Genomic DNA, 27341 nt, shown 5'->3' on the forward strand with positions numbered 1-27341 from the left:
TCTCAGCAAGTGCTTAATCAGTGACCCCTTGCCTAAAGTAGGGGTGAGATTCTAGAGGCTTCCAACTCAGCAAAAGGGGTGGTACAGCAAGCCTAATGCCTTGCTAATGCTGAGAAAAAGAAAAGAACTTATGCCAAGAAGTGAAATGTTGCATATAAAACTCTGCAATGTTTTAGTGCATCAGTGCTGAATTTCAGTGATAGAGGGCTTATTCAGACATAACAGCTTCAGCTATGTGGGCATGGCCAAGTTTTGATTGCCAAGTTGTATGTTAAGACACACAGATGCTGGTTTTCAGAGTTTGAAATGTATATTTTGTTTTGGGCAGGTTGAAAGGTTGGGTTTTACATTGCAAAACCTAAGGTCGTGTAATAGTAATTGTGCCTGTTCCTAGGATAGTTTCTTTGTACCCTACAGAAAAAAGTGAAAAGGCCTGATTGCAGCATACCTTGTGGCCCAGGCTGATGCAACTTTGACTGGAAGCTTAACTGAAATAAAAATTTTATCTTGTCTCTTGTGTATTTAATTCGTTGTTTATCCTGTAGAGGGCAGCACAGGACAAGCTCCAGACCTTGGAAAAGTGTTCGTTGCTCCTCCAATTAACAGGATTGGGGCTCTTTGGATCACCAAGGAGCTGATTGTCATATGTAATTTGAAAGCAGACCAGTGTTGACAGCAATCCCAGAATCCCTCACCGAGCACATTAAACAACCCTCTCAACTTTCCTCTGCCATCTCCTGTCCTCCTGAACTGGGCCCAAGATCCTTTACTGTTTTTTGGATTGCCAACCCAAATCAGTTCTCTGTTCCAAATCCTTCTGTTCCATTTGGTTCACACACACTTAGGTCAGTTCCAGAAGATGTCAGAGCTTCTTCTGTACCTAACTAAATTCATTCCAGTCATTCCAATCCCAGAACAAAACTTTGTGGAACTGTGCTGTATTTTAAATTATAGATTCTGTCTTTACAAATAAAGGCTATGGCTGCTTCACATGTTATTTTATTAGGTGTGCAACTGAGATGGTGTGCGCTGAAATTTTGATATGTGGATGCAATAGATACTGAGATAGTATCTCCCGGTTGGGTTCCAGACCTTTGTCTGTTGCTGTCTAATAAGTGGTGTTTATGAATGGTATCTGTTTCCACTTATGAATTAAAATGCTCAGCTATTCTCTGGAAACATAGTTGTTGAACAGCCTCTGCTTCCAGATACAGCTGGATCTTTCTAAGGAATTTTTGGCTCCCTGTGAACCACTGCCACTGTTTCTAGGCCTCCAATCTGCTTGTTGCCAAGTTACTGTCTGTTCATAAGGCAAGCCACCTGAAGAAATTATTAATCCCTGCCCAGCCTTTCCCTTTTAACTTCCTTGTTCCTTGTTCCCCCTCTGATGGTTGGCAAAGCAAAGTGCGCAGGAAGAAAAAACCTCTAACCTTCAGCCATGGATGATGACGGGGAATGCCATTTGGGGAGTGAGGCAGACAAAGCAGGTATGGGGAAGAGCCATCCTGATCTGACTGATTTCAAGAACCTCCAGGGATTTTATTTTGTTGTAGCTTCTCAGGGGACCGACAAGTCTTGGGAACATTAGGGACTTCAGTGAAGTGGGAGAGGTGCTCTGATTAAAAATGCCCCAGAATGGGTGGGAAGCAGCAGGGCAATTCCATTAAATTGTCAATTATCTGGAAGTGGTTGAGGAGGAAGGTAGCTAAATTTATGGGCAATGCAAATATTATTGTAATCTACAAATTATTCATGTAGAGACCTAAGCAGACTGAAGTGCTCCAAAAAGACCTTTCCCTACTGGGTGAATGGAAATAAGTTTCAATATAAGTAAGTTTAAAGTAATATTTTTTTTTGGGGGGGGGGGAATCTCAACTTCACACGATTGTTGATTGGAGCTGCTGGATGTGACTATCCAGGACAGAAATTTTAAGGTTGCTGAGAAGGTCTCACTGAAAATGGGGTGTTTTAGTAGATGAAAAGCTTAACAAGAGCTGGCAGTTTGATGTAGCTGCAAAGATCGCAGATTCAATTCTAGGCTGCATTAACAGAAGTATAGTATTGAGTTTGCAAGAAGTAAGGGTACTGCTGTGTTTTGTTTTTGTCAGAGCCCACCTGGAATATTGTGTCCAGTTCTGGGTGCCACAGTTTAAGAGGGGCATTGACAAACTGGAGCAGGTCCAGAGAAGAGTGACTAGGATGGTGAGGGAGCATATAAGGACAGGTTGAAGGAGCTGAGTGTGTTTAGTTCAGAGCCGTTCTCTTGTAATTCTATAAACTGAGGTCACTCAACAAAATTGATTGGCAGTAGAGTCAGGCTGGATAACAGACAGAGCTTCACTCAACGCATGTATCCAATGAAAGCTAAGTCATGATTAGGTGCCATTAAAATCAATGAGAGAAGTTCATTTTGATTGACTCCAGTCCCGCTAATTTCAATGGGACAGCCATGCAAGCTGTAATTAAGTTATAAAACTTGCAGCTGCAAGATGGGGTGGTGGCTGCAGGCTGAGCTGTCTGTAAAAGGGAGTTAGACAAATCCATGAAGGATTTATCCAGTTTATCACTGGAGCTATTGAGGCTAAAATGGAACTTCCATGTCCAAAAGCAGCATACCTCTGAATAATAGTTGCTGGGTACAAACTACAGGGGAGGGCTGGTAAGCTAATAATTTTAGGCTTCCTGGAAGACCACTGCTGGAAGCAGGATGCTGGGGACATGGTTATCTCTCAGCCAAATTAACCTAATCCTAATGTAGAGTTGTTGTGAAGCTAAAATGGGATGTCTCCAAGTCTGCTAGCTTCTTGAAAGCTACAACAAATGTGACAGATTGTTTTTATCTTGAGTTCAACACATTAGCAGCATTCCTCTGTTTCTTGTATCTTGGCATACTTGCTGAATACTTAAGGGGCAATTCCCTTTGATTATGAGACGCCATCCTTCAAAGTGCATGCGTTGATCTTTCTGCAGGGTGGGAATGTGACTGGATGGCCTCTTGGCTCCTCAGTATGCATATTTTGACCGCTGGGGTGCGTCTTACTGTCAATGAGCCTTTCTTCCCTGACCCACACATAATCTTGTCCCATTCTGCATCTTATCTCCAGAGTCCAGTCGGAGTCACCATGGCCCTTCATCTCTCCTTCTTCAGCTACCAAGCAACCAGACCTTGCGTTTCCGCGGCAACAAGGCAGAGGCCTGGGGAGCAGCTTGGGAGGGGGCACTGGAGCCCACAGCTGACCCCCAGGCACTGGCCCCAGGATTTGCAGGGACAGAGGAAGACAGAAAGCCTCTTAAAGAGCGGCCCCTCTGCCTTGAGGAGAAGCGGAGGCTCAGGTAGCAGCAGACCCGGGTTCATTCAGAGGGGGTTCACAGGGCAAGGTGCCCGGGTTCTCAAGGGGAGGGGAGAGGATTGCGGATGGCCCAGGACTTACCCCAAAGGGGCCTGAAGGTCTGTATGGCGACCTTCTCTGACTTTGTGCATCAAGGGTATCTAGGAAGAGAATGATCTGTGGGAGGGTATATTAGGTGGGTGGTCTCTTTGGGGGGAGGCACAGATGGTTGTCAGGAGAGGTGCAATCCATCTCCATGAAGGCCTTGATTTGGACAGCAGGCGCCTACCCGCACTCCCATTGTCTCTTAATCTATGTTGTGTATTTCTGTGCAACCATTTAGGAAACCTCAGGCGCATGATTTCATGACGTTTGAGAAAGAGTGCAAATATTTGTTTATAAATATACCCCACTCTTTGATCGGAAGCTGCTCTGAGAATCTGTTGGGTCAAAGTTGACCCCCCCCCCCAAAAAAAAGTCAAATTGATGAAATAACAGTTTCAAAATGCAGCAAGCAGCAGACAGTAAAGTTAGAACCAGAATATCTGGGGAAATCAAATGGGATTCCACCTGACACTGAAAAGATACCAGATCTGGGTTCAGGCAAATCTCCCTGGGGGATAGTTCCCAAGCAGAGGTGCCACCACATAAAACACCCTGCCTCCAGTCACCCCCACCCACCTCATCAGCGATGGTGGTGGGACCTGAAAAGGGCCTCTGAGGCAGACTCAAGTGCATAGTCAGCCTTGCGTGAGAGAAGGCAGTCCAACAGCCATTTGTTTGAATACTATGAGCTTCCCGTTACACTTTGCATTTACTTCTCAGAATTCTTGAGGAACAGGCAGCCAGCAGGCTCAGTGGTTGGGAGCTTTGGCATGCAGGAAAGCAGCGGACACTGCGCCGCCTCAAGAGCAAGGGGGCTGCCGTAATCTCATATGCTGTGATGTGGCGGAGTACATTGCGCCACATTGAAGGTATGGAGGCTGCTTCTATTGAGCCTCAGCATCCCCACAAGATCCCATCTGGGGTGGGTTACATTTTCTGGGCTTGCCCTTTGACATCTCACTTTCCTTCCCCAAAGGCCACTTCGGAACAGGGATCCAGTCCTACTTTAACTTCCTGCGTTTCTTGGTCCTGATGAATTTGGTTGCCTCCCTATTGGTGGTGGGGTTCGTGGTTGCTCCGAATGCAGCGTTTGAGGCCCTGAACCTCAACTGGACAGATCGACCAAGCAACTCTTCAGGTACTACTGGCAGCCACAAATGCTGAGTAGGACATAGCTTGAGTAGTCCACAGGTGGAAAAGAAACCCCAAGGGTTACTGAGATGTTTCATCTTCTTCTTCTGGCAAGACTTATATAACTTTAATGGTTGCGTAGAAGGCAGAAATTAAGCAGGTGTATCTTCTCCCCCCCCCAGCACTGCATCTGAGTTCCTTAAAAATCTGAAATGCTGATCTAAACTGCTGAATGTTATATGTTATGCAGCTAATAAGGCAAAGAAACTCTGGTGGAGAGAAAATAAAGGTGACAATCAAGTGGGATGGGATATGGAATTGAGTAGGGTAAAGATACCAAGCATCAAGAATCCTCTGTTCATTAGTGGGGATGCAAGAATTACTTTATTAGATAGAGCAAAGGTGCTCAATATCCTGGCATCTTGTTCCTAACCTTGATTTTTTTCTTTGAACTCACAGGCAGTGCGAGGTTATGGACTGCTAACTCCCCACCCCAAAGTATATTTCCATGGATTTACTTCATTTTCTCTTGTTTTTTTTCCAGTTTATTATATTTTCAGATAATGGAGATGGGAAGTGGACTTTTTTTTTTCTCAATTTCAGATGACAACAGGGAGGAAAGAAAAGAGTAGGAACGGATGGAAATACCCCTGTGACAATGAGGGCTGGGAATGTTTTTAGAGATGTGAAATGTTTATTCTTGGTGATAATAATAATTCTTAACCAATAACCTTGGTTAATAATAATAATAGTATATTCCCTGCAAAACAGCAGATTTTTCACTTCGGTAGCAAATTTGTGGAATATACAGTCCTGCCTTTGTTTGGGGAGGGGGGGGCAGTCAGATAAATATTATACTATCTTATATGCTACAGCAGAAGCATTTGGGATGGCTTCTATGTGTATTGGGGGCAAGAGGAAGAGACAATTAACATTATTTTCCCTGCATTCATTTCAGTAAATGCCTCTTGTTTGCAGTACAACCCCACACGCCAAGGCTTGGTAAATTACTTTTCCTACATTATGGATCTTTTATCAGGCCAGGTAAGAAACTATTTCTTTCAAGGAAAAAATCCTAGAAGGCTGCCAAGATGGTATGCGTCCTGTGGTTGCCACCGTGTACATCTGTCTCCTTGCAGGACTTCATGGAACTCTCCTACCTGTTCTATGGCTACTATCAACATTCAGCTGTCGATTTTATTGGCTTCTCATACAATGTCCCACTTGCATATCTGCTCACAGCACTCTTCTACCTCCTTTTCTGTCTAATGTGGATCGTATGGAGGTAAGAGCAGCTCCATGCGTTACAAGTAGACACCCCCTGCCCCAGATGCAGCTGCATCTCCAGAAAGCCTTTTCAAAAAATATCTCCTCTCCTGCTTGCCTTCCATCCCTAGGTCCGTGTATTGCCTCAAACACAGCCTGGTTAGTGAAGATGCTTCCCTTGGATCCTACAGCAACAAAGTCTTTGCCAGTTGGGATTTTGGCCTGATTCAGCACACGGCGGTAGAGTTAAGGCAAAAGAGTATTCGCTATGAACTGAGGGTAAGGGCAGCAGAAAGTGCCTGGCAGGCAAGGAAGGGATATCAAAACAGGCTGCTGGGGTTGGGGCAGTGACGTCGCTAGGGTTGGGGTCACCTGGTGTGTTAATGTCACCCCCATTAACTTTATTTATTTTAATATGTAACACTACAAGTCACCCAAACAACCACTAACAAAACAAACAGACAAGGATGTCACCCAGTAGAGTCCACACACCCCGCACCTCCAGTAATGCCCCTGGTTTGGGGCTTGGATCTATCAAGGGACTAATAGCACGACCATTCCAATGCATGGTCTCTGGTGCTTTTGTACACCACTCTCCCCACCTCCACACTTCGTCCGTCTCCCTCTTCCTTTTTTCAATCCAGGGAGTGGGGGAGGAGCAGTGAAGCCAGGTGGCTGGCTGACCCCACGGATCTGCTTCCTGTCCCAGTCAACCTCATGGATGAGCCAGACCTGCATGCCACTGTTGCCGCCATAGCTCTGCAAAAAAGGCAGCAACTGTAACCACTTTTTAGTCTTTTCTTTAAAAATCCCTGATGCTTTTAGCAGCTAACTGACAGGCAGAAATTCAACATGGGCAGTTTCCCTCATCATAACCTCCAGTGCATTGGATTGCTGCCTGTCATGTAGCTTGTGAGAAAGAAAAAGTGGAGAGTTGTTAACTCTTTCACTGCACTTTAGCCTGTGGTAAGGCTTGCTGTCTCCTGTTAATGTAAACAACAAAGGCTTTGAGGGCTTTTGGTCCCTCACTTTAACTAAAATCAAATCCCCACTCTGCTATGAAGCAAATGGTCAGCCCAAGCTGATGCACGTCTACTCAGAAATAAGTTCCACTGTGTTCAGTGAGGATTACTCCCAGGAAAGTTTGCGATTGGATTGAAAAGTGAGTGATCTTGGGGCCAGTCGCCATCTCTCAGCCTACGCTACCTCACAAGGATAAAAATGGGGCAGTGGGGAGACATCAGGTACACAGCCCAGAATTTTTGCAGGGTGATGTTATGTCTATCGAATGTACCTTTGTTATGTCTATTGAATGTACCTTTGTGAATCTTCAATTCGGTTTCACTTAGCAGCTGGTTCTGTTGAATCTATTAGTTCTATATACTGTGTTTGTTACTCAATAGAATTGCTAAGTTATGAAACCAGTTTTGTATGTGTTTGTCCTTTGGGTTGCTTGTAACATATCCAGCAAATATCTTACAATATTTGAAAAACATGAGGGGCAGGGATAATCTCATCTGGGGCTGGACAGTGCTTATTCCCCATTCAGTGTTGGGGTGCTAAAGTGTCTTTATTTCCCACTCTCTCCTCCCCGGCTCCAGATGGATCTAGAGGAGGAGGCGCTCCACAGGCGTCAGGCAGAGCGGACCACTGCACAACGAGTTGGTCTTGGTGTCCTCCGAGGCTTGATCAACATTCTGGTTCTGGGCCTGTTGGGTGGATCCTTTTTCTGCATCTACTTGGCAACAGAATATTCCCAGAAGCTGCTGGGAAGGGTAAGGAGATGACCCTCACTTCTCACATATCATCCCCTTTACCATTTTTTGTTGGATGCCTCCCCAAACTTCCTGTTGTCTAGCTTTGCTAACACCCTACCTAACAGATAATGGAGGGAGTGATAGGAGTGTCCCATGTACCTGGTTGCAATGTGTGTCTGTAGGAGGCAATTTTGCTAACAGAAAAACTAGATTTTACATTGTCTGGACTAGCAACTTGGGCACTGAAAAAGGGTGTTGAAATGAAGCTGATAGCAGTTCTAAACCTTCAACAGCTGTGTGCCAGGCTGATATTCAACAGGCACAGCTCTGTCCCTCATTGCATGACCACCTGTGGAGTTTCTGCCTGTTAAAGACATACAACTCTCTTTCTTGGGAAAAGAAGTTAGCAAACTCTTATTTCCTTTCCCACTACAACAATCATCTTGCCCAGACCTTGTTTTCTCTTTTTCCGTAGGAAGACTCACCAGTCAAAAATAACTTCTTCTTGGAACTGCTGGTGGCTTATCTCCCATCCATTGTCATTACAGCTGCCAACCTCTTCGTCCCAATGATCTTTGGGTTCATTGTTCCCCTGGAGAAATACCCTCTAAGCTTTGAAATCAAAATCACACTTCTCAGGTAAGGAAATTCTGGGTACTCTTAGAGTTCACTGTTGCATTCAGCTCTGAATGACAGATAGGGCCAAGTTAAGGGTCAGACTAAGAAAGTCATAGAATGGAGGAGTTCACTTTCGTGCGCAGTGGATTTTGATTCCTCTAGCGCCTGAATTATTTTGGAGTGGGCCAGACCTTAGTCTACAGCAAGAAACTATGAACTTTTTACCCATCCTCTGTAGCTTTTGCCTACTGTCTATCTTCATGCCATCGGAAGCTTCACTAGTTGATTTTTGCACATTGATTAGCTCTTGGAGGGCCAGAAGTCAACCAGACTAATTTTTTTGTGATTTCCTGATCAGTTTGGAACCTCTGTGGACTCTCTTTTTATCTGGCAGGAGCGTCTTTCTCCGTCTTGCAAGCTTGGTAGTTCTCCTCGTCTCGCTTTGGTCCCAGATCACCTGTAGCGGGGACCCACAGAATCCATCCTGTCGGAATTGTGGTTATAACAACATCCTTCACCCGGTAAAGTGAGAAAAGAACAAGGGGATTGTAACCAGGTCTCCTAGGTAGAGAATGAGACCTAGTAGGCTGGACTGGGTTCTGGAATCATGGCGACTCATTGAGTCACCAAAATGAGATGGGTCTTAACTGGATAGTAGCCATTTGGGAAAAATAATATTTAAGGTTTAAAAAAAAAAGTGTTCACATCAGGTTCCCTAATAGGAATATGGTTGGGGGAGGGCTGAGAACAAGCTGGATTATGCAGTATTTGGAAGAGGAATTGTAGGGCTTTGGGGCTGCAGCATGTGGAGAAGGTTGAAATGACTCTTTTTGAAATGACTCTTCTTGCCCATCCCCCAGTGTTGGGAGACCTCCGTGGGGCAGGAAATGTACAAGCTGATGGTCTTCGACTTGCTTGTCATGCTGCTTGTGATGTTGTTTGTGGAGTTTCCAAGAAAGTAAGTGGTATTAACCCTCTTACATAGAAGCTGGGCAAGGTTGCGCTTGGCCAATGTTAAATATTCTGGCCTGACTTATTTTTAAAGTGCGTGGAGGGTTGACTTTGGTTTTCCTCTGTCCTTCTGTGTGTATTTTGCTTGGTCCTGGGTTGAGTCTACACTAGCCACTTAGTCCTGCCTTGCTATCCTTTGTTCTCTTGCTTCTTCGAGAGATTCCAAATGACATCATTGCCAGCCTATTGCAGTCTAGTGTTTTCCATGTTGTCCTGTGTTTATTGAAATCTGAAACATGGTGTTTTCTTTTCAGATTTAAAATGCAGTTGTAGTAGCAGCCTATCCAGTGTAGACCAGCCGAGCACAACTGAAATTTTTTGGGGGGGGCATTTCACTTTTAATTAGATGCTTCCTCCTTGTAACTCTTGTTCCTTTAATTGCTTCCTGTTGGCTGTATTACTGATGAATAACTTCTTAGGTAGTCAGTTCCTATTCCCTGCTTTTGTTGTGTGTAGGAGCCTTGATTTGCTGATGCACTCTCATTATATGTTTTCAATTTTCAATATGCTATTAGAGATACATGGTTGAAAGGAACCTAAATATAATCTCATCTGCCTTCCCGCAAGTCAGGACATAGTTTGTGCTACCAGTCTTTCATCTCACCCCTGTGTCTTGGTCACACTATAAGTTGTTTTTTTCAACTGATTTTCAAGACCGAGACTTTGTTTTCTTTTCCACAGCTGTAATGTTGATGGAAAACTTAAGTTGATCAGAACCACTTCTCATGGGCCTTTCTCTCCAGTGAGAGAGACTCAAAGACACTTTCAGTCTCAGACACAAAAACTGCCCATCTATCATATAGCATGAACATCCCTGTCTCTGATCTGAGTTGGTATATCATCCTGGCTAAGATACTGAACTGCAAATCAAGACTTCCCTGATTTTAATGTTGCCTTTGCCATGAATTGCCTAGATTGCATTAGGCAAATCACTCCTTCTCAGCCCCCCTCCCCAGTTACAATATGAGATTAATAATGTTTACTTAGCTTCTGGGTGGTTGCTGGGTTCTAGGTAAGGGCCAGAGGTCACCTGCTTAGTTGTATCCTTCTTGGTCTCCACTTACATCCTTTGCATTTCAGGATGCTGGTGACTTATTTACCCTCCTCTACCTTGCTACAATTATGGGGGCAGCAGGAGTTTATGGTGCCCTCCAATGTCCTGGACCTGGTGTATGGACAGACTCTCTGTTGGACAGGAGCTCTCTTCTGCCCCTTGCTGCCTGTGCTCAACACCATCAAATACATTGCTGTGTTTTACCTGAAAAAGGTGACTCTAAGATGGAGATTGCTCAGAAAGCAAAGGCTTCTGCAGTTTGTTTTTTAAAATGAGGAATTACTGCAAGGGGATGAGGGGGAGACAGGGCCCAGAGCTCCAGGCTCACATGGGAAGATAATTTGAAGTCTAGTACATTGCTGGGCAAAACTAGTACTGCACTGGGGCCCTCAAGCATACCGACAGTGGGTAGCAACTCTTCCCTATACTAGCCAAAGGAAGCATCCTAGACTCTACAGGACTAGAAGCTCCATTGTGATACTGAGGTGATACCGAGGCCTCTGAGAGCATTCCCATTTGTAGATTGGGTGCCACATGCACTGCCAGCATGAATCTTGTGACCAAATCATGTCACCACTGGGAAATTCAGGGGGCCAGCATGTCCATGAGAGTCTGATCACTTTGTGATGCCATCCCTGACTTCAAGGACTAGTCTTTCCCCACTGCCTAGTCTTCTGCTCATTGCAAACAATCTGGGGGCATGTTCTAGGTCAGGGGTGCCCAAACCCCAGCCCGGGGGCCACTTATGGCCCTCAGGGGCTCCCAATCCGGCCCTCGGGAAGTCCCCAGTGTCCAATGAGCCTCTGGCCCTCCAGAGACTTACTGGAGCCCGTGCTGGCCCGACGCAACTGCTCTCAGCATGAGGACGACTGTTCGACCTCTCACCTGAGCTGTGGGACAAGGGCTTCCTCCACTACTTGCTGTTTCACATCTGTGATGCAGCAGTGGCAGCAAAGGAAAGGCTGGCCTTGCTTTGTGCAAGGTCTTTTATAGGCCTTGAGCTACTGCAAGACTTTCATTCATTCATATAAGTTCCATCTCTAATAAATTCATTTATGTAAATTTATTCAAATTTTAAATGTAAATTAATTCTTCTTTTTTTCCCCCCGGCCCCTGACACAGTGTCAGAGGGATGATGTGGCCCTCCTGCCAAAATGTTTGTTCTAGGTTTTACACTCTGGCTCAGTCTACGTGTGCAAGAGAATATGTATAGAAAAGGGCTATTCAGCAAAAGCAGAAGTTCATACTCTTTCTTACTTGGGTCTTATTTTGTGTGAACATATTTAGTTTTTACACATTTATCTGTTACTGAAGGTTTACTATGTTAGAGGGTTCTCTCAGAAGGGACTAGGGCATAGGGGTTACAGCAGCGTGCAGTACTTGAGAACGAGGGCTCTGGAGCTCTCGCCCACTAGACCCTTGTTCTTCATTTCAGCTGACGCTCTATGCCAACTGCCGTCCAGCTGAACGAACGTTTCGTGCCTCCAGCTCCAACTTCTTCTTTCTGTTGGTTTTACTCCTGGGTCTGATCATTTCCTGCGTTCCTGCCCTGTACAGCATTTTTGTGTAAGTATACTCCCCTTTCATTAGCTCCCCATTCAGGCCCTCTGCAAACCATGGGACAGCTGAAGTCTTTACAAGGGTCTCTAGCAGCATTTGGAACACAGCTGAAAGCAAATTCAAATGTCTTTGAACGCAAGGGCTTTCCAAGGACAATAAGATACAGAGAGGCACCTACTGATCAAGGATTCTTGAGAGGGATGGGTACATCAAGCCACTGTGGAGAGACATCATAAGAACATAAGAACAGCCCCACTGGATCAGGCCATAGGCCCATCTAGTCCAGCTTCCTGTATCTCACAGCGACCCACCAAATGCCCCAGGGAGCACACCAGATAACAAGAGACCTCATCCTGGTGCCCTCCCTTGCATCTGGCATTCTGACATAACCCATTTCTAAAATCAGGAGGTTGCGCATACACATCATGGCTTGTAACCCGTAATGGATTTTTCCTCCAGAAACTTGTCCAATCCCCTTTTAAAGGCGTCCAGGCCAGACGCCATCACCACATCCTGTGGCAAGGAGTTCCACAGTCCGACCACACGCTGAGTAAAGAAATATTTTCTTTTGTCTGTTCTAACTCTCCCAACACTCAATTTTAGTGGATGTCCCTCAGTCCTCATCCTGTATCCTGTTCCTCAGTCCTGTTCCATGTAAGTGAAACAGCAAGTGTTTCCCACCCTTAACCAGTGTACAGACTATTCTTTCTAGAGAAGCATTATTTACCATACATTTAGCTGATCTTTCCTTCAAGGATCTCAAGGTGACATGTACCCTCCCCCATTCTCCCCCTCATTCTGTCCTTATAACAACCCTGAAAGATGGGTGCTACTGGAAGGTAGTGGCTGACTCAAGATTATCCAGTAAGGTTTATGGCTAAGTAAAAATTTGAATCTGCAATCTGTGTTGGGAGCTACTGTAAATTAATATGATGTTTTTAGCAACATCTTACCTATATACTATGTTTGTCATTTTTTCTCCCCGGCAAGATTACTGCACTTTTAACAGTTGCAAGGACTGGCAAATGGTTGGCAACCTTCAGTCTCAAAAGACTATGGTATAAGCCTACAGCACCCGGTATTCCCAGGCGGTCTCCCATCCAAGTACTAACCAGGCCTGACCCTGCTTAGCTTCTGAGATCAGACGAGATCGGGTAACAGTTGGCAGCTATTGTTTGAAGACACGGGTGTTGGAGACGAAGGAGAGCTGCCAGGAGAGGGGAAAAAAAAAGGCAGCTGCTACCCATTCTGATTGCCTGTGGAATAGAAGTTCATCTCCCAAGAGACCATTTGTACGAATTCCATAAATTTCTACGCACTGCTGTGTAGTGCGTCAGCCTCACCTTGTTCTCTCCCACAGCTTAACCCCTTCAAAGGCTTGCGGCCCATTCCGGGGTGAGTCTGCCATGTGGAGTGTCGTCTCCAATGCCGTCTCCAGCCTGCCCCACATTGCCAAGGACTTCCTGACATTTGTGGCATCTTTGGCATTTGCTGTGCCATTGTTTCTACTGCTAAGGTGAGAGGGAGTTGGGTGAGTTGAACTTCTGGCTTCTCTGGCTGGGGACAGAAGCAGGAAGAAAAAGGTACTGGATTTAGATTCCTGCATTTTGCAGGATGGAACAGATATATTCCTATCACATTCTTATGCCCCCTTCTCTCTCTTCTGCTTTTTCTTCTGTCATGCCTCTTCCAAGCATCCTCATGTTCTACCTCATGGCTCTAGCTGACTCCTATAGCTCCATGGTCAAAGGCCTCAAAGTGCAGCTCCGTCTGGTGAGTGGTTTTGTAAGTGACATCACAGGAGAGCGTCAGGTTGTGAAAAGCAAACTCCAGAATTGGCCGACTAAGGGTGGGAACCAGGCAATGGAAGGGACAAACAATTGCATGTACAAAGTAAGAAATGTTCTGTTGGCTGAAGCTGGGGAATTTGTTAAATCAATGGAACCTGACACAGCCACTGAAAGGGATGAGGCCACAGTTCAGCTTAGTCTCTGCCTCCTCAGGTAGCTAGGCTGAAAACCTCAACTGAGCAGTGACGGGCCATGGAGGGGGGGCAGGGAGGCAAATTCCACAGGAGCTACCTCTGTGCAGCGCTCCAGACTGCGCGGGAAGCCTTCTGAGGCTTCCAACCTGATCTTAAGCAGTACTTCTGGTTTCATGGATGGTTCTGTTCTCCATCTGATAGGAATGAAGTTGGTATGAAAAGAAGGATGTACCTTGGAACAGGCAGGTGGCTTTTGTGTAGAATGGGGAGGCACAAACTTAGGGTTGCCAGATACAAAGTGGAACAGAGTGCCTATACATTTAACCATTGTATAGAAGAGGAAATTTTGGCAGGTGCGGCTCAACATGGAAGTGTTTAAAAAGCTGCACCAGCCAAAATATACAATTGTTCTATACAATGATTAAAAGTATAGGCACTGTATCCGGTAACCTGACACAGACTGTTTAGCGAGCCAGGAATGAAGAAGATGGGGAAAGAGTCAAGGTAATTTAGGGTGCAGGGTTTTTTTCCCACTGGGACTCAGACGTAATCTGTTACTGCTCAGAGTTGAAATCACAGAGTACTCCCACTTGTATGTTTGCAAACGAACCCAGTATTAGAATGACATTAGAAGTCTCCAGCAATCTCTGTCTCCAAAGGAAGCCAAAAGCCAAGTAGTTCTGCACCCTTGGAACTTTTCACATCCCTGCTCAGAAAATGAGAGTGCATAGAGTGGTATGCTGAGAAAGATGGCTGCACTGGTCCAGTACAGCATAGAGGAGCGTGGGGTATCCAGTGCTGTTTATTTTCAGTTCTCTTTCTCACTTTCTTTCTTATAGGAGGGTCAGGACAAGCTTTTCCTGGTGAAGCAGATCTCAGACATGAGCCAATGAGTGAAAATATAATGATATATATATAGTCAGAAGTTTTGGAGATGGTTGACTTTTATTGAATTGGTACTGCAGAATCCTGTTCTCTAGTTCTGCTGCTGAGGATGCTGCAGTCTCTCCCTTTTACAGAATTATCTTAAGACTGGTTTCCCAGTCAAATTAAACTGTTTCTTCATCAACGTATTTTTCATCAATGTATTTTACTTTTACAACGGGTTTATTTGCTGGTATTCATTTGCATCTTTTTAGATTGTGAGCCCTTTTGGGACAGGGACCCATTTAGTTATTTGATTTTTCTCTGTAAACCGCTTTGTGAACTTTTAGTTGAAAAGCTGTATATAAATACTGTTTAATAATCATAATCATAATCATAATTAATAATAATACCCCTTCTAAGGAGCCAGCATGGCCACTTGTGCATGGACCTTTGATAGAACACTGAAATACAGTGCATTCCCCCTTTGAAGAACTTCTAGATTCGAGCTAAAAGGAACCTAAAATGCAAGTGCTCAAATTCTGTATTAGAATGCCAAATGTTTGTAATGTCATGACATTTGCAGATTTTAAAGTGGAATATGCATTTTCATGGAAGAAAATGAGCATCTGTCTTCAGGTTTTGGTGACAAAATTCAAATACTTTGTTTGCTTTTTTTAAGAAACAGCAGCATTTCATTGTTCAAAAGCTGTGAATTAGGAAAATATGTATCAGCTGCTGCATTAAGTCCCATTAAGTTCAATAAATGAACTCGCATTTATTTAAGTGTAAACCCAACTAGGAAACCTAATTCTCATAGGAAGCATACATAGGATTGAGTTGTCAGTGTGTTGGTGGCTTTGGCTAAAGTACTCTCTCTGTCTCAGTTCCCCTTTCTCACTCATAGGAGGATAAGACAAGTTTTGCAGAATAGCTGTAAGGATTACTGAAATGAACCGCATTGAGTCATTGTGCTATTCAAGTATTCCTTAGAAATATCCAGCATTTATGAATTTCTAGTAATTTTACTTAAAATTTATTTAGCAGTTCTAATTTTTTAAGTTCCTTACTGTTTGTGTGGTGGATCCAGGCTTTAAAATGGTTCTCTCTACCTTTTGAGATTTGCACAGAACTGAGCATTTCACCAGATGTGGTGGCTGCCATCAAGTGCTATGTTGGCATTGGCATTTCCTGCATTGGCAGGAAAATTTCCTGCATTGGCACTTGCCCTGTGATAGATAAAACCTGTAATAGCCAATTGACAAGACAGGCTTAAGAGGCAGTTTCACAAACACTTCTAGCCCAAATGCATAATAGGGTTTATAATATAAAGTTTATTGAATTTTTGTGGAACATAGAATCATTACAAAAAGTTACTGTACCCAGCATAAGAGAAATTAGATCCAACATTAACAGCATTTACCCAAGAAAGTATAGCTTGATAATAGATCTTATTTTGTCTGCCTGGCAGTATAGCGCATGGTCTACGGGCCACATTCTGTGTCACAGATCTTCCACAATCCCTTATCATAGTTGTTGTTGAGAACTTGAGGGTCATTAACCAGCTACATCTTGGAGCCCATATGAAGAACTAGACTGTAGCTGGCTGTTCCATCCAGGGTAGGGAAATGGAACTGTTAGAAACAGCTCAGACCAAAATGATAGAAACTGCACAAGGTTTATTGGCAATAGTAATTTGAATCTTTACTGCAGTAAAAGGAGTGATCCAGACCACAATGCTAGTCAGGACCAGCTCATTGAAGCTACATCAGAGTACATAATTTATAGCCCTTTTCCCGTCTGAAATCCCTCCCCCATTCATCATTGGCTAAATTACTAGGGCGTTACATTCTTGTCCGACCGACTACAACATATTACTCCTTGATATGTTCCCCCGCCCTATAGATACATTCCATGTTCATGCAAAAGAGTGTATTAACTATGCAAGGTATGCCAGTTACTATTAATGTGCTAATTAAGCATGTGCCATAAAGCGTGAACTTTTACTGTTCTCTACTACCTTGTTTACTTTTAGGTTTAATTGGGTGGCATTTGAAGCATCTAACTTTATGTAGTCTTCCCTTTCTACTCCCTATCCCTTACCTATATTTTCAGTGCTCTTAGTGCTCTGTTTACATAAAAAACATTTGCAATTCCAACTATCTCTAAGATTAATAGCTTTGGCCAAGCTAGGTGCTTTCCAACATAAGGCTACAGGTTCTACTTCAAATCATGTCATAAATTCCATATTATGAATTCTATCTCTCTCAGAACTAAAGAGAGTCTGGTGTGTTAGGGAAGCTAGGACCTCCTGCAAGCTTTTTATGATTTCATAAAAATGTGACCCATTTTAATTCCATCCCATGTCTCTGGTGCCTTTATTGGATGTATGCGAGAACGGCAGGAGGTATGATCCAAAGGTTGAGCTGTATGAAGACTGCATTAAGCTAAGCAGATCCAGCAGGGAGATACCTAAAAGGGAGAAGGGAAGGGAGACAACAGGAAGTCACTGATGAGCTGATATGACCCTTGGTGAGAGAGAGGAGTTGCTGCTGCCTGCTATTAGAACAGACTGGATGAGAATGTCAGCACTTTGACAAGGGTGATAAAAACTGGAAGGTCTCCAGCTCCCAGCATGATTTGCACAGCTGTCTTTGGAAGCCTGAGGCATGTGTTGCGCACTTCCTTTCCTTTTCCCTGACTATAACTTGCCTAAAATAAGATATATTTGTCCTCCGTAAGGAACCTTTTCAGAAAATATTATCTGAGCAATTCAACCTTGAAAGATAGACCAGGATTCCCCATCACATGTGGATGAGGGCAGCATCAGCAAAAAACATCTTGCTTAAAACTGCCCAATAGCAATATGACTGAGATGTGACAGCATTGACTGGTTTTGTTTTGTCAAAAAGTAGACGGCTATTTGGCCCACTGTATGAAATGAGTTTGACACCCCTGTCCTAGTGTGATAGCCCTGCATTCCACAGTGTGAGTTCTGCCCCCCCAAATTGAATTCAATACACTTCCCCCTACTGTCTCTTTAAAATATGCTTTACCATGTGCTCTTTACCATATGCTGCAATGAAATGTGCTCAACGATCTCCGACACTCTTTCTCTCGATACCAAGCTAAACAAACGCATCATTAAAACAGCTACCATGTTTTCCAGACTCACAAAGAGAGTCTGGTCCAACAAGAAGCTGATGGAATATACCAAGATCCAGATCTACAGAGCTTGCGTCCTGAGTACACTTCTGTACTGCAGCGAGTCATGAACTCTTTGCTCACAACAGGAGAGAAAACTGAACACTTTCCACATGCGCTGCCTCCGACGCATCCTCGGCATCACCTGGCAGGACAAAGTTCCAAACAACACAGTCCTGGAACGAGCTGGAATCCCTAGCATGTATGCACTGCTGAAACAGAGAAGCCTGCATTGGCTCGGTCATGTTGTGAGAATGGATGATGGCCAGATCCCAAAGGATCTCCTCTATGGAGAACTCGTGCAAGGAAAGCGCCCTACAGGTAGACCACAGCTGCGATACAAGGACATCTGCAAGAGGGATCTGAAGGCCTTAGGAGTGGACCTCAACAGGTGGGAAACCCTGGCCTCTGAGCAGCCCGCTTGGAGGCAGGCTGTGCAGCATAGCCTTTCCCAGTTTGAAGAGACACTTGGCCAACAGACTGAGGCAAAGAAGGAAGGCCCATAGCCAGGGAGACAGACCAGGGACAGACTACACTTGCTCCCAGTGTGGAAGGGACTGTCACTCCCGAATTGGCCTTTTCAGCCACACTAGACGCTGTTCCAGAACCACCATTCAGAGCATGATACCATAGTCTTTCAAGACTGAAGGTTGCCAACTAATAGACTGAAAAACACTGCAGTGAAGAGTCTGCTTCTTGTAGTACAGAACAATAGGTATGTAAACAATTTGTCCTGGAGTACATCACAGTACAGACGACCTGATGTACATCACAGTCCAAATGGTTCAATAGAATATACGTGGACATGACATTTACAGGGATATCGGCTTTATACAAAACTCAGAATGCATCACCAGTATATTGCAACCAGTTTAGCTGAGTTTTCCATACTAGACAATATCCAGAGCCCAGGAGTTATCCCTGCTCCCAGAATTATGAGACAGCATTTGCTATTTTTTGCTGAGTTTCCAAATCTTTGGCTTGAGCTTCTCTTTCCTAATCCAAAATTTGCTATGATTGTCTGTCTCCTGCAAATTGATCAAAATATTCATGCTCAATGTGTAGAGGTTGCCCCAGCATTGCTACCATCCCTGAGCCTTAAAGATAGGACAGGCTATTAAGATCCGAAATACGCAATAGTTTTACATACACAAGCTTTCTATATATACTTTCTGCAGGTGGCCTCATTCATTCACTGGCATCTTCTTTCAATACCATGGGTCAGTCTTGGCTTTTGAGGCTAATATTTTATTGCTGACCTGGGATAGCATCCTGTCTAGCACATCTGCCATCCAGTGCTCCATCTGGGAATAGAAGGAGTGCTCAATTTGCGCAGGGCAGCGTGAGGATTCCTCGCATGAACGCTCCTGTTCCTGGACGGAGCTCCCAGCAACAGAAGTGCTTGTCAGGATGCTACCAATGGTTTTGATTGCTGACCAGGTCTCTTGTTGTAGCTATCATAAATAAGATATAAATAGAAGGGCAGAATGCAACCCAAGAATATGGGGGGCTGCCTGTCCTTCCAAGGGAGAATGTCCTGGGTACTAAAGACACACTTCTATTCCCTGGGACTTGCCTCACCTCCCAACAAGTGCACATTGCAAAGTCAGTTGGCGAGCACCTTCTCTTGCCACATATACTTAAGAACATAGGAACAGCCCCACTGGATCAGGCCATAGGCCCATCTAGTCAAACTTCCTGTATCTCATAGCGGCCCACCAAATGCCCCAGGGAGCACACCAGACAACAAGAGACCTGCATCCTGGTGCCCTCCCTTGCTCTGGCATTCTGACATAGCCCATTTCGAAAATCAGGAGGTTGCACATACACATCATGGCTTGTAACCCTTAATGGATTTTTCCTCCAGAAACTTGTCCAATCCCCTTTTAAAGACATCCAGGCCAGATGCCGTCACCACATCCTGTGGCAAGGAGTTCCACAGACCAATCACACGCTGAGTAATGAAATATTTTCTTTTGTCTGTCCTAACTCTCCCAACACTCAATTTTAGTAGATCTTCCCTGGTTCTGGTGTTACGTGAGAGCGTAAAGAGCATCTCTTTATCCACTTTATCCTTCCCATGCATAATGTTGTATGTCTCAATCATGTCCCCCCCTCAGGCATCTCTTTTCTAGGCTGAAGAGGCCCAAATGCCGTAGACTTTCCTCATAAGGAAGGTGCCCCAGCCCAGTAATCATCTTAGTCGCTCTCTTTTGCACCTTTTCCATTTCCATTATATTCTTTTTGAGATGTGGTGACCAGAACTGGACACAATACTCCAGGTGTGGCCTTAGCATAGATTTGTACAACAGCATGATAATATTAGCTGTTTTGTTCTCAGTACCTTTTCTAATGATCTCAAGCATAGAATTGGCCTTCTTTACTGCCACCGCACATTGCGTCGACACTTTCATCGACCTGTCCACCACCACCCCAAGATCTCTCTCCTGATCTGTCACAGACAGCTCAGAACCCATTAGCCTATATGTGAAGTTTTGATTTTTTGCCCCAATGTGCATGACTTTACACTTACTGACATTGAAACGCATCTGCCATTTTGCTGCTCATTCTGCCAGTCTGGAGAGATCCTTCTGGAGCTCTTTACAATCACTCCTGGTCTTCAACACTTGGAAAAGTTTGGTGTCGTCTGCAAACTTAGCCACTTCACTGCTCACCCCTGTCTCCAGGTCATTTATGAACAGATTGAAGAGCACCGGTCCCAGGACAGATCCTTGGGGCACACCGCTTTCCACCTCTCTCCATTGTGAAAATTGCCAATTGACACCCACTCTCTGTTTCCTGGTCTTCAACCAGTTCTCAATTCAGGAGAGGACCTGCCCTCTAATTCCCTGACTGTGGAATTTTTTCAGTAGCCTTTGGTGAGGGACCGTGTCGAACACCTTCTGAAAGTCCAGATATATAATGTCCACGGGTTCTCCCGCATCCACATGCCTGTTGACCTTTTCAAAGAATCTTCTCTTTGAGAAAGAAACTTCTCAGCATACTTTTGTCTCAGCTATTATTTATTTAAGGATCCAATCCTATCCACGTTTTCCTGAACAAAATGGGCCTTCCTTCTAAGTAGGCATGCATAGGATTGGGATGTGGAAGTGTGTGGGTTGTGGGTGCTTGGGCGGTGGCGGCTGCGCTCTTCAAAGGATTGCTAATTGGGGTACGATTTGTGGAAATGGGCTGCCAAGAGGTACGCATGTGAAATGTTGGGACCACTGGCTGGTGGTCTGAGAGAGAGTGTGTGTGTGTGGGGGGGGGAGGCAGGTGAGGCAGGGCCTCCCCACTGGAGCCCTTCGAAATGGGCTGCCAAGGGGTATGTGTATGAAATGTTGGGACCACTGGCTGGTGGTCAGACGGCTGTGTGGGGGGTGGGGAGGCAGGTGAGGCAGAGCCTCCCCACCGGGTCCTTCGAAGAGCACCTCCGCAATGTGAGGCACCCAAGCACCCACCATTTGGCACGCTCTTCGAAGGACCCCGGTGGGGAGGCTCTGCCTCACCTGCCTCCCCACCCACTTCATGCCCCTGATCTGGAGGTTCAGTGTAGCCACCATGCTTAATAACCACTGACAGACTCTAGTCCACTATCAATGCTTTGGCAGAGGCAGGGGGAGGGGCAGCCTCAAGGGCAGCTCAGAATTCTTAAACCTTCCACCTGTCACTCCATGCTTTGCCTACGGGGACCTATGCACCAATCATAAGAGGGGGCGGGACGAACGGCAGCCAATCAGAGCTCAGGATTATTAAACCTTCCGCCTTTCTGCCTATGGGGGCCTATGCACCAATCACAAGAGGGGGCGGGACGAATGGCAGCCAGTCAGAGCGCAGCGTGAATTTCCAGTGCGTCAATCACTCACGGAATAAGGCGCGATGACGCAACGAGGATAAGCCACACCCATAACACTGAGGCGGGCGGGAGAGGGGGTTCGACTTCGTTCCACCAATCGGAAAACGGGGCGGAAACGGAAATGGAGGCGGGACTTTCTCTGAGAGAAGGAAGAGACGGCGATGAATATCCTTCCCAAGAAGTCGTGGCACGTGCGGAACAAGGACAATGTGGCCCGGGTGCGGAGAGACGAAGCGGAGGCTGAGGCCCAGCAGAAGAAACGGGAAGCCCGGGCCCTCCTCGCCGAGCAGGAGGCGAGTAGCCACCAGTGCGCATGCGCAACTGGTGGGCATTCTGAGATGAACGCTCTGCGCATGCGCCAGTTCATGCGCCTGGGCCATAGACTTAGAAACTGTCTAGAGTGACGCACGAGGTCAGGCACTATCGAGTTTTCCTTTTTAAAATGGGAATTTGCCTTACAAATGAATGGAAACCTCCAGGATTTGGATGCAGCTGTGGCTGGGCAGCAGCCCTTCCTTCCTCGCCCCTAAGAACAGGGACCGCCAGAGACTACAGTGTGCAGCAGGGCTGCTGCCACCAGCCTCAGCCTGACTCACAGCCTGCAACATGGGGGTCTGTTATGGGTAGGACAGCACTGGCCTGCACTGCAGGGTTGTTACAAGCCACTCCCCATCCTGACTCTCAGCCTGCAGCATTGACAGCCCACTTCCTTGCAGGTCTCCCATAAGCCACTCTGAACCCAAAGCACCCACCTGCCACACTGTGTTGCACTGTTCAGTGGAAGAGCTGCCTTGGGCCAGTCACTTTCTCTCAGCCTTGCCTACCTTGCAGAGTTGTTGTGAGGACAAAAGGAGGGAAGCAGCTGTGTACTCTGCTCTGAGCTCTTTGGAGGAAGGGCGGTATGAAAAAATGTGTCTTGAGTTTTGAAACCTGCATTTATCTGCATGGGATAAAGTAGGGGAGAAAGTCCTGCACTCTGCCAATACCGTTCATATTGGTTGTGTGTTGGCTGTCTGACTGCAGTCCTACGCACGTTTACTCAAGAACAAGTCTCACTGTATCCAAAGGAGACTTCCTCCCACTCAAGTCTGCATAGGATTGCAGCCTGCGTTTCTTTTAGAATTCGTTTGCCCCAATTCCTCTTATAAAAATACATGGAATTGCTTGCATTAGAAAGTTGTGGTCTTGGTGGTGGCTCCTTTGAGGCACTCCCCTCTTCCTGTTTCTTCCTTGCCTCAACATTTTTGTGCCCGTATCCATATACCTAGAGTTTGAATAAACTTGTGCTTTATGTCTCTGCAACTTGGCTGGTCTGCTTGGAGGAAATAATGTCAGAGGCTGATAGAGGGGGAAGGAAAAGGCAGATGACTACTATCTCACAGAAATACATTTGGGAGAAGTGATATTTGAGGTGGCAGGAAAGAGGTTGACAAAATGTTCTTATTTAATTTTAGGCCCGGACTGAATTTCTGCGCAAGAAAGCACGGCTGTCAGCCCCGGGAGATGACAACAGTTGCTCAGATCCCATCTCTTTAGGTTTGGAAGGACCCCCACGTCATCTCAACCTCTTTAGTGAGTTACAAGAAGGTGGTAACAAAGAATATGAGAAGGAGAAGAAACAAGAGAAGGTAATGCAAGGAGGGGGCTGTATTCACTTTTTCCCAGCTTCAGTGGTCTGGAGGGCTCTAACTATTTCAGCTGGAGTTCTGCTACTCACTTGCAGATGATAACTGTGGCTGAGCTAGTGGGGGATGCTGTGGTGGTCTCCCTACCCTCTGGTCTTGTGAGGGCAAAACATGGAACACTGTGGCATGAGATACTTGGGAATTAACCCATTTCTGCCCAGCCCACAGGTGTACACATTTGATCTCTGTTGAATATATGGAACATTGGGCAGAAATGGCTTAAAGCCCAGGGCATACCTGATGCTGTAGGACTGTTGAAGCTAAGGGGTGGACCAACTCCTGTCTTGAATAGGTAAACAAAACTTTGCAAACAAAGAGCAGTAGAAGTAAAAAAAAAGTCATTCTTACATGTGTTGATTTACAGCATTTGGAGATGGATGCAAGTGTGAGACACACCTATCTTTGGGTTTATTTTATCTGTTAGGAGCGGCAGGAGAAGGCTCTGGGTATCCTTACTTATTTGGGCCAGAGTGCAGCAGAGGCCCAGACTACCTGTCCATGGTACCAGAAGCTGCCAGAACGTGACAAGGATGTTGCCAAGGATGAGAAGCTGAAAGGGAAGTTGGACCCTCTAGCTGAGATGGAAAGGCATCTGCGCAAGAAGAAGAGCTCACACAAGGCGGAAGAGAAGAAAGAAAAAGGGGAGCGGAGGCAAAAGGAAAGAAGAGGAAACGTGGCCGCCAGGTGGGAATGTCCTTTCTCCTATGCTGATAGCATTGCCAGTCTAGTAGAGCCCAGGAGTGATATGCTGAGAGCTTCCCCACCCATTCCCACTGTATGTAGTGGGATGAGAATTGGTGCTCCAGACCAGCAAACTACTATGCCTACAAAGAGATGAATATGGCAGGAAACTCATTCATGATGAGGATGACCAGGGTTTTGTAGTTCTGGTGACTTCCTCTCTCTTGAAATGACTTGTGGAAGACATTGGCTGGAGCTAAAAGGCTCCTCGTATACCTTGAAGAGAGTTCCTGAAGGGGACAGAAAGTGGGAAGACTTAAGGCTTCACAGAGAACTCCAAATGACAGTTGAGCCTCAGGTGGCAGGTTGATGAGAGGATTTGCTTGTTTTGTGCTGTCCCTGGAGTTCAGCTCTGACCTACAGCTAGCAGCAACAACTCTTGCTCCTATGTTGAAGGCAGAGAGGATAGGATGGTTTGTCTTTTTAGGCACCTCAGGTGGAAGCAAGTAGCTGTGAGATTTAACTTATATTTTGCAGACTTCATCAGGAAGTGGCATGGCCTTTAGTCATTGTTAGCCCCTCTACTGGCCGTGAAGAGAATAACACCCTGCAATCAAGTGCTGCTGGAAAGCCTTGGACAGACTGGCTTTTGTCTGTCTCAGTTTTGGTCCATGAGTTGCCAATTGCTTATTGCAATACTCTGGCATTGTGCTGTAATAATGGAGCCATTTTTTTCTGTTTTGGAAGGTGGATTTAACTGGACTTTTTGCTTTGCTTCTATTTTAAAATCAGACTTTGTCTGTGATCTAGAGTGCAACGATCTTCCTCTGTATTATTTTGTAAAATTCCTTGGAAGTGTGTGGGCAGCACAGCATGCCCGCAGAACTGTATGCTAAAATTAGTATGTTACATTTTTAGTGCTTTCAATTTTTTAAAAGTCTTATTGTCACTTAGTAAATTTACAATTATTCTACTGAAAATTTTCAAGTGAAGCTTTGGAATTTAAATTGTGCTGTATCCATATTCCTCTCCCTCCAGATATTTCACTTCCAATACTATTGGGTAAACTTTTTGGATTTTCACATAATATAAACAAGGCATACGCTTTATTCTAAAACAAGATCCGAATTAATGTAGGACGTCATTTTTCCAGAAATTCCTCACTATTGGCCTACAGGCATATGATGCAGCTACCTAGAGCTAAGCAAATCTGGGCTTGGCTGTGCCTCGATGGGAGATCACATTGACGTGCTGTGTACATTGTCTTGGGCTCCATGGAAGAAGTTGAGATTGGCCTGGTTCTGTTCCCCCATGGTCATAAAGATTTCAGAACATTACTTCTTCTTGGCTGCTTCAGTTTCTAAATTCTGTCTCAACTCTTTTCCCCTCTAGGCCCTCACCTTTGTTGTCCTCATCCTCCTCCTCTTTGGAGCAGCTACGCCAGGAGCGGTTGCGTCGTGAGAGGGCAGAGCAAGCCCGCACAGAAGCTCTTCTCGCTCAGAGAGCAGGAACACGCCTGTGTGAGGAGGAGGAAGAAGCAGATGAAAGAAAACGTGGTTACAACTCCCAGTTCCATCCGCAGCTGGCGAGAAAGAGGGTTTGGGACGCACAGAAATGAACTCTGACGGGGTGTGCAGTAGAAATAGCAGTTGGGGATATGCCTGCATTAGGCTGGAGCTACAAAAGGAGTAAGCTGAGGCTGAAGATGTCAGCTTTTCCTTCAAGCAAGGTGGCCTGCAGTAGGTCACTATGCTGTAATGCAGTATGACTAAGTATGGACAGTCTTTGTCTGCAGAAGTCTCAGAAATTAGAACTGAGCTAAGGAAGATATTCAGTAATTAAGGCACAGGCACTTCACTACTCTATCAGTCCTGTTTGCATTCCTGTCTTGTGTGACCTGCCAGGCTCACCAGTTGCTCAGTGATTTATAAAGCTTATTATGGCCAACATGACACTGTAAAACCAAGATTTTCACCTGACAGGGTGTATTACATTTTTGCTGTACTATGTTTGGGTTGGTTGCTCACAAATTCTGCCATCTCTACTCCCAAGAACTTGTTTCCATTCTGCATAGAATTCCTCAATAAATATTTATTAAATGCTGGCTTGAGAAAGCAGAATTTGCTCCAATTTTAAATGTAGATTTCTACAGTGTAGCATATTTTTGAACCTGATGCAAGTGGAGGACACAGAGTTGCCCGCACTGTTTCACAAGTGTCCCATGTAAGTAGTGACTGCAGCCTTGTGTCACAAATATTAAGTGAGGCAGGGGCCCTTTGTGCCTGCATACTCTTTATGAAGACAGAACTGGGCACCAGGTGACAAAATCATAAAGGCAGGGGTTCCCAAATTTGTGAGTGCTGGCTCCTTGGGGAGGCAGGGAATCCTCGTGAAAAACCAGTTGCCATATCGGAGCTGCAGCGAATAGCCCAGTAGGTCAAGAGAGCCACCAGTTGAAAAAGGTTGGAAACCACTGCATAAAAAGTATTTGGCTGCAGAAATCTGGCATGAAATTCTACACTAGTGGATGCTGTGAAAAAGAGAATGGACTGAGTGGTGGGGGGGGGGGGGAAGAAATCCTAAGTTGAGAAGAAGAGGCTCACTTACTTGCCTATCCTTGCTGTTGACCCCCTTCAGGTTCTCTGGATACACTATATGCAAGTATAGGGGCAATGTTTCTTAGCAATGGCTCCTGTTGTTCAATGCTTGCTTGCAGAGGGAAGTGCTGAGTGTGGAAAGTTTCCACCTATGAGTTGGAATTGGGGGGGGGGAATATGGGCTGTGGTCACCTGGCATGCACCTGTTTTCACCATAATTGGCGATAGCATACTCAAAATTTTGAACACCCCAAAAATAAGAAAAAAGGACACAATCAGCTGAGATGCTCAAAAGTGAAAATGGGGATCAAAGCATGGTAATTAACTCACATATGCTATATACATGTACAAAAAAATCAGATGTGGCTCCTGCCATATATACATACCTCTGATGTTCCCAAGACCTAAACATGATCCATAAAACTGTATATAGTTAGGCTCCTTCCTGTTCTCTAAGCAAGCTCTTTCTTACTTGTTAAATTCCCTTTTCAAAGAGTCTTGAAATCCTTCTCTTCCATATACTAAAATCTCTAGTTACTAGAAAAGCAGCCAATCCTTTTTCTTACTATTACTCCTCTACTTCCCACCTTAAAGCTTTTGGGGGGCACGCACAGGTTGAAATTCAATAGGAATACAAAT

At 45.2% G+C, this 27341-nt stretch overlaps 2 protein-coding genes across 2 annotated transcripts; both read left to right on the plus strand.

Moving 5' to 3' along the window:
• Window positions 1–1438: 1438 nt before the first annotated feature.
• Window positions 1439–14708, plus strand: TMC4 (transmembrane channel like 4). Its single transcript, XM_066630364.1, has 16 exons — window positions 1439–1487; window positions 3105–3333; window positions 4155–4303; window positions 4411–4572; window positions 5524–5609; window positions 5705–5850; window positions 5963–6110; window positions 7433–7606; window positions 8064–8227; window positions 8601–8727; window positions 9067–9164; window positions 10298–10484; window positions 11707–11837; window positions 13192–13347; window positions 13526–13604; window positions 14655–14708. Exons 1-16 carry the CDS (start codon window positions 1439–1441, stop codon window positions 14706–14708), a joined length of 2139 nt encoding a protein of 712 aa, XP_066486461.1.
• Window positions 14709–21851: 7143 nt separating this feature from the next.
• Window positions 21852–26209, plus strand: LENG1 (leukocyte receptor cluster member 1). The gene is made up of 4 exons (XM_066628790.1): window positions 21852–22032; window positions 23194–23367; window positions 23849–24108; window positions 25498–26209. The coding sequence occupies exons 1-4, from the start codon at window positions 21901–21903 to the stop codon at window positions 25721–25723; spliced, it is 792 nt and encodes a 263-aa protein (XP_066484887.1). The 5' UTR covers window positions 21852–21900; the 3' UTR covers window positions 25724–26209.
• The last annotated feature ends 1132 nt before the right edge of the window (window positions 26210–27341 follow it).

The sequence above is a fragment of the Tiliqua scincoides genome, chromosome 5 (assembly GCF_035046505.1).
Source record: "Tiliqua scincoides isolate rTilSci1 chromosome 5, rTilSci1.hap2, whole genome shotgun sequence".
NCBI classification, from domain to species: domain Eukaryota; kingdom Metazoa; phylum Chordata; class Lepidosauria; order Squamata; family Scincidae; genus Tiliqua; species Tiliqua scincoides.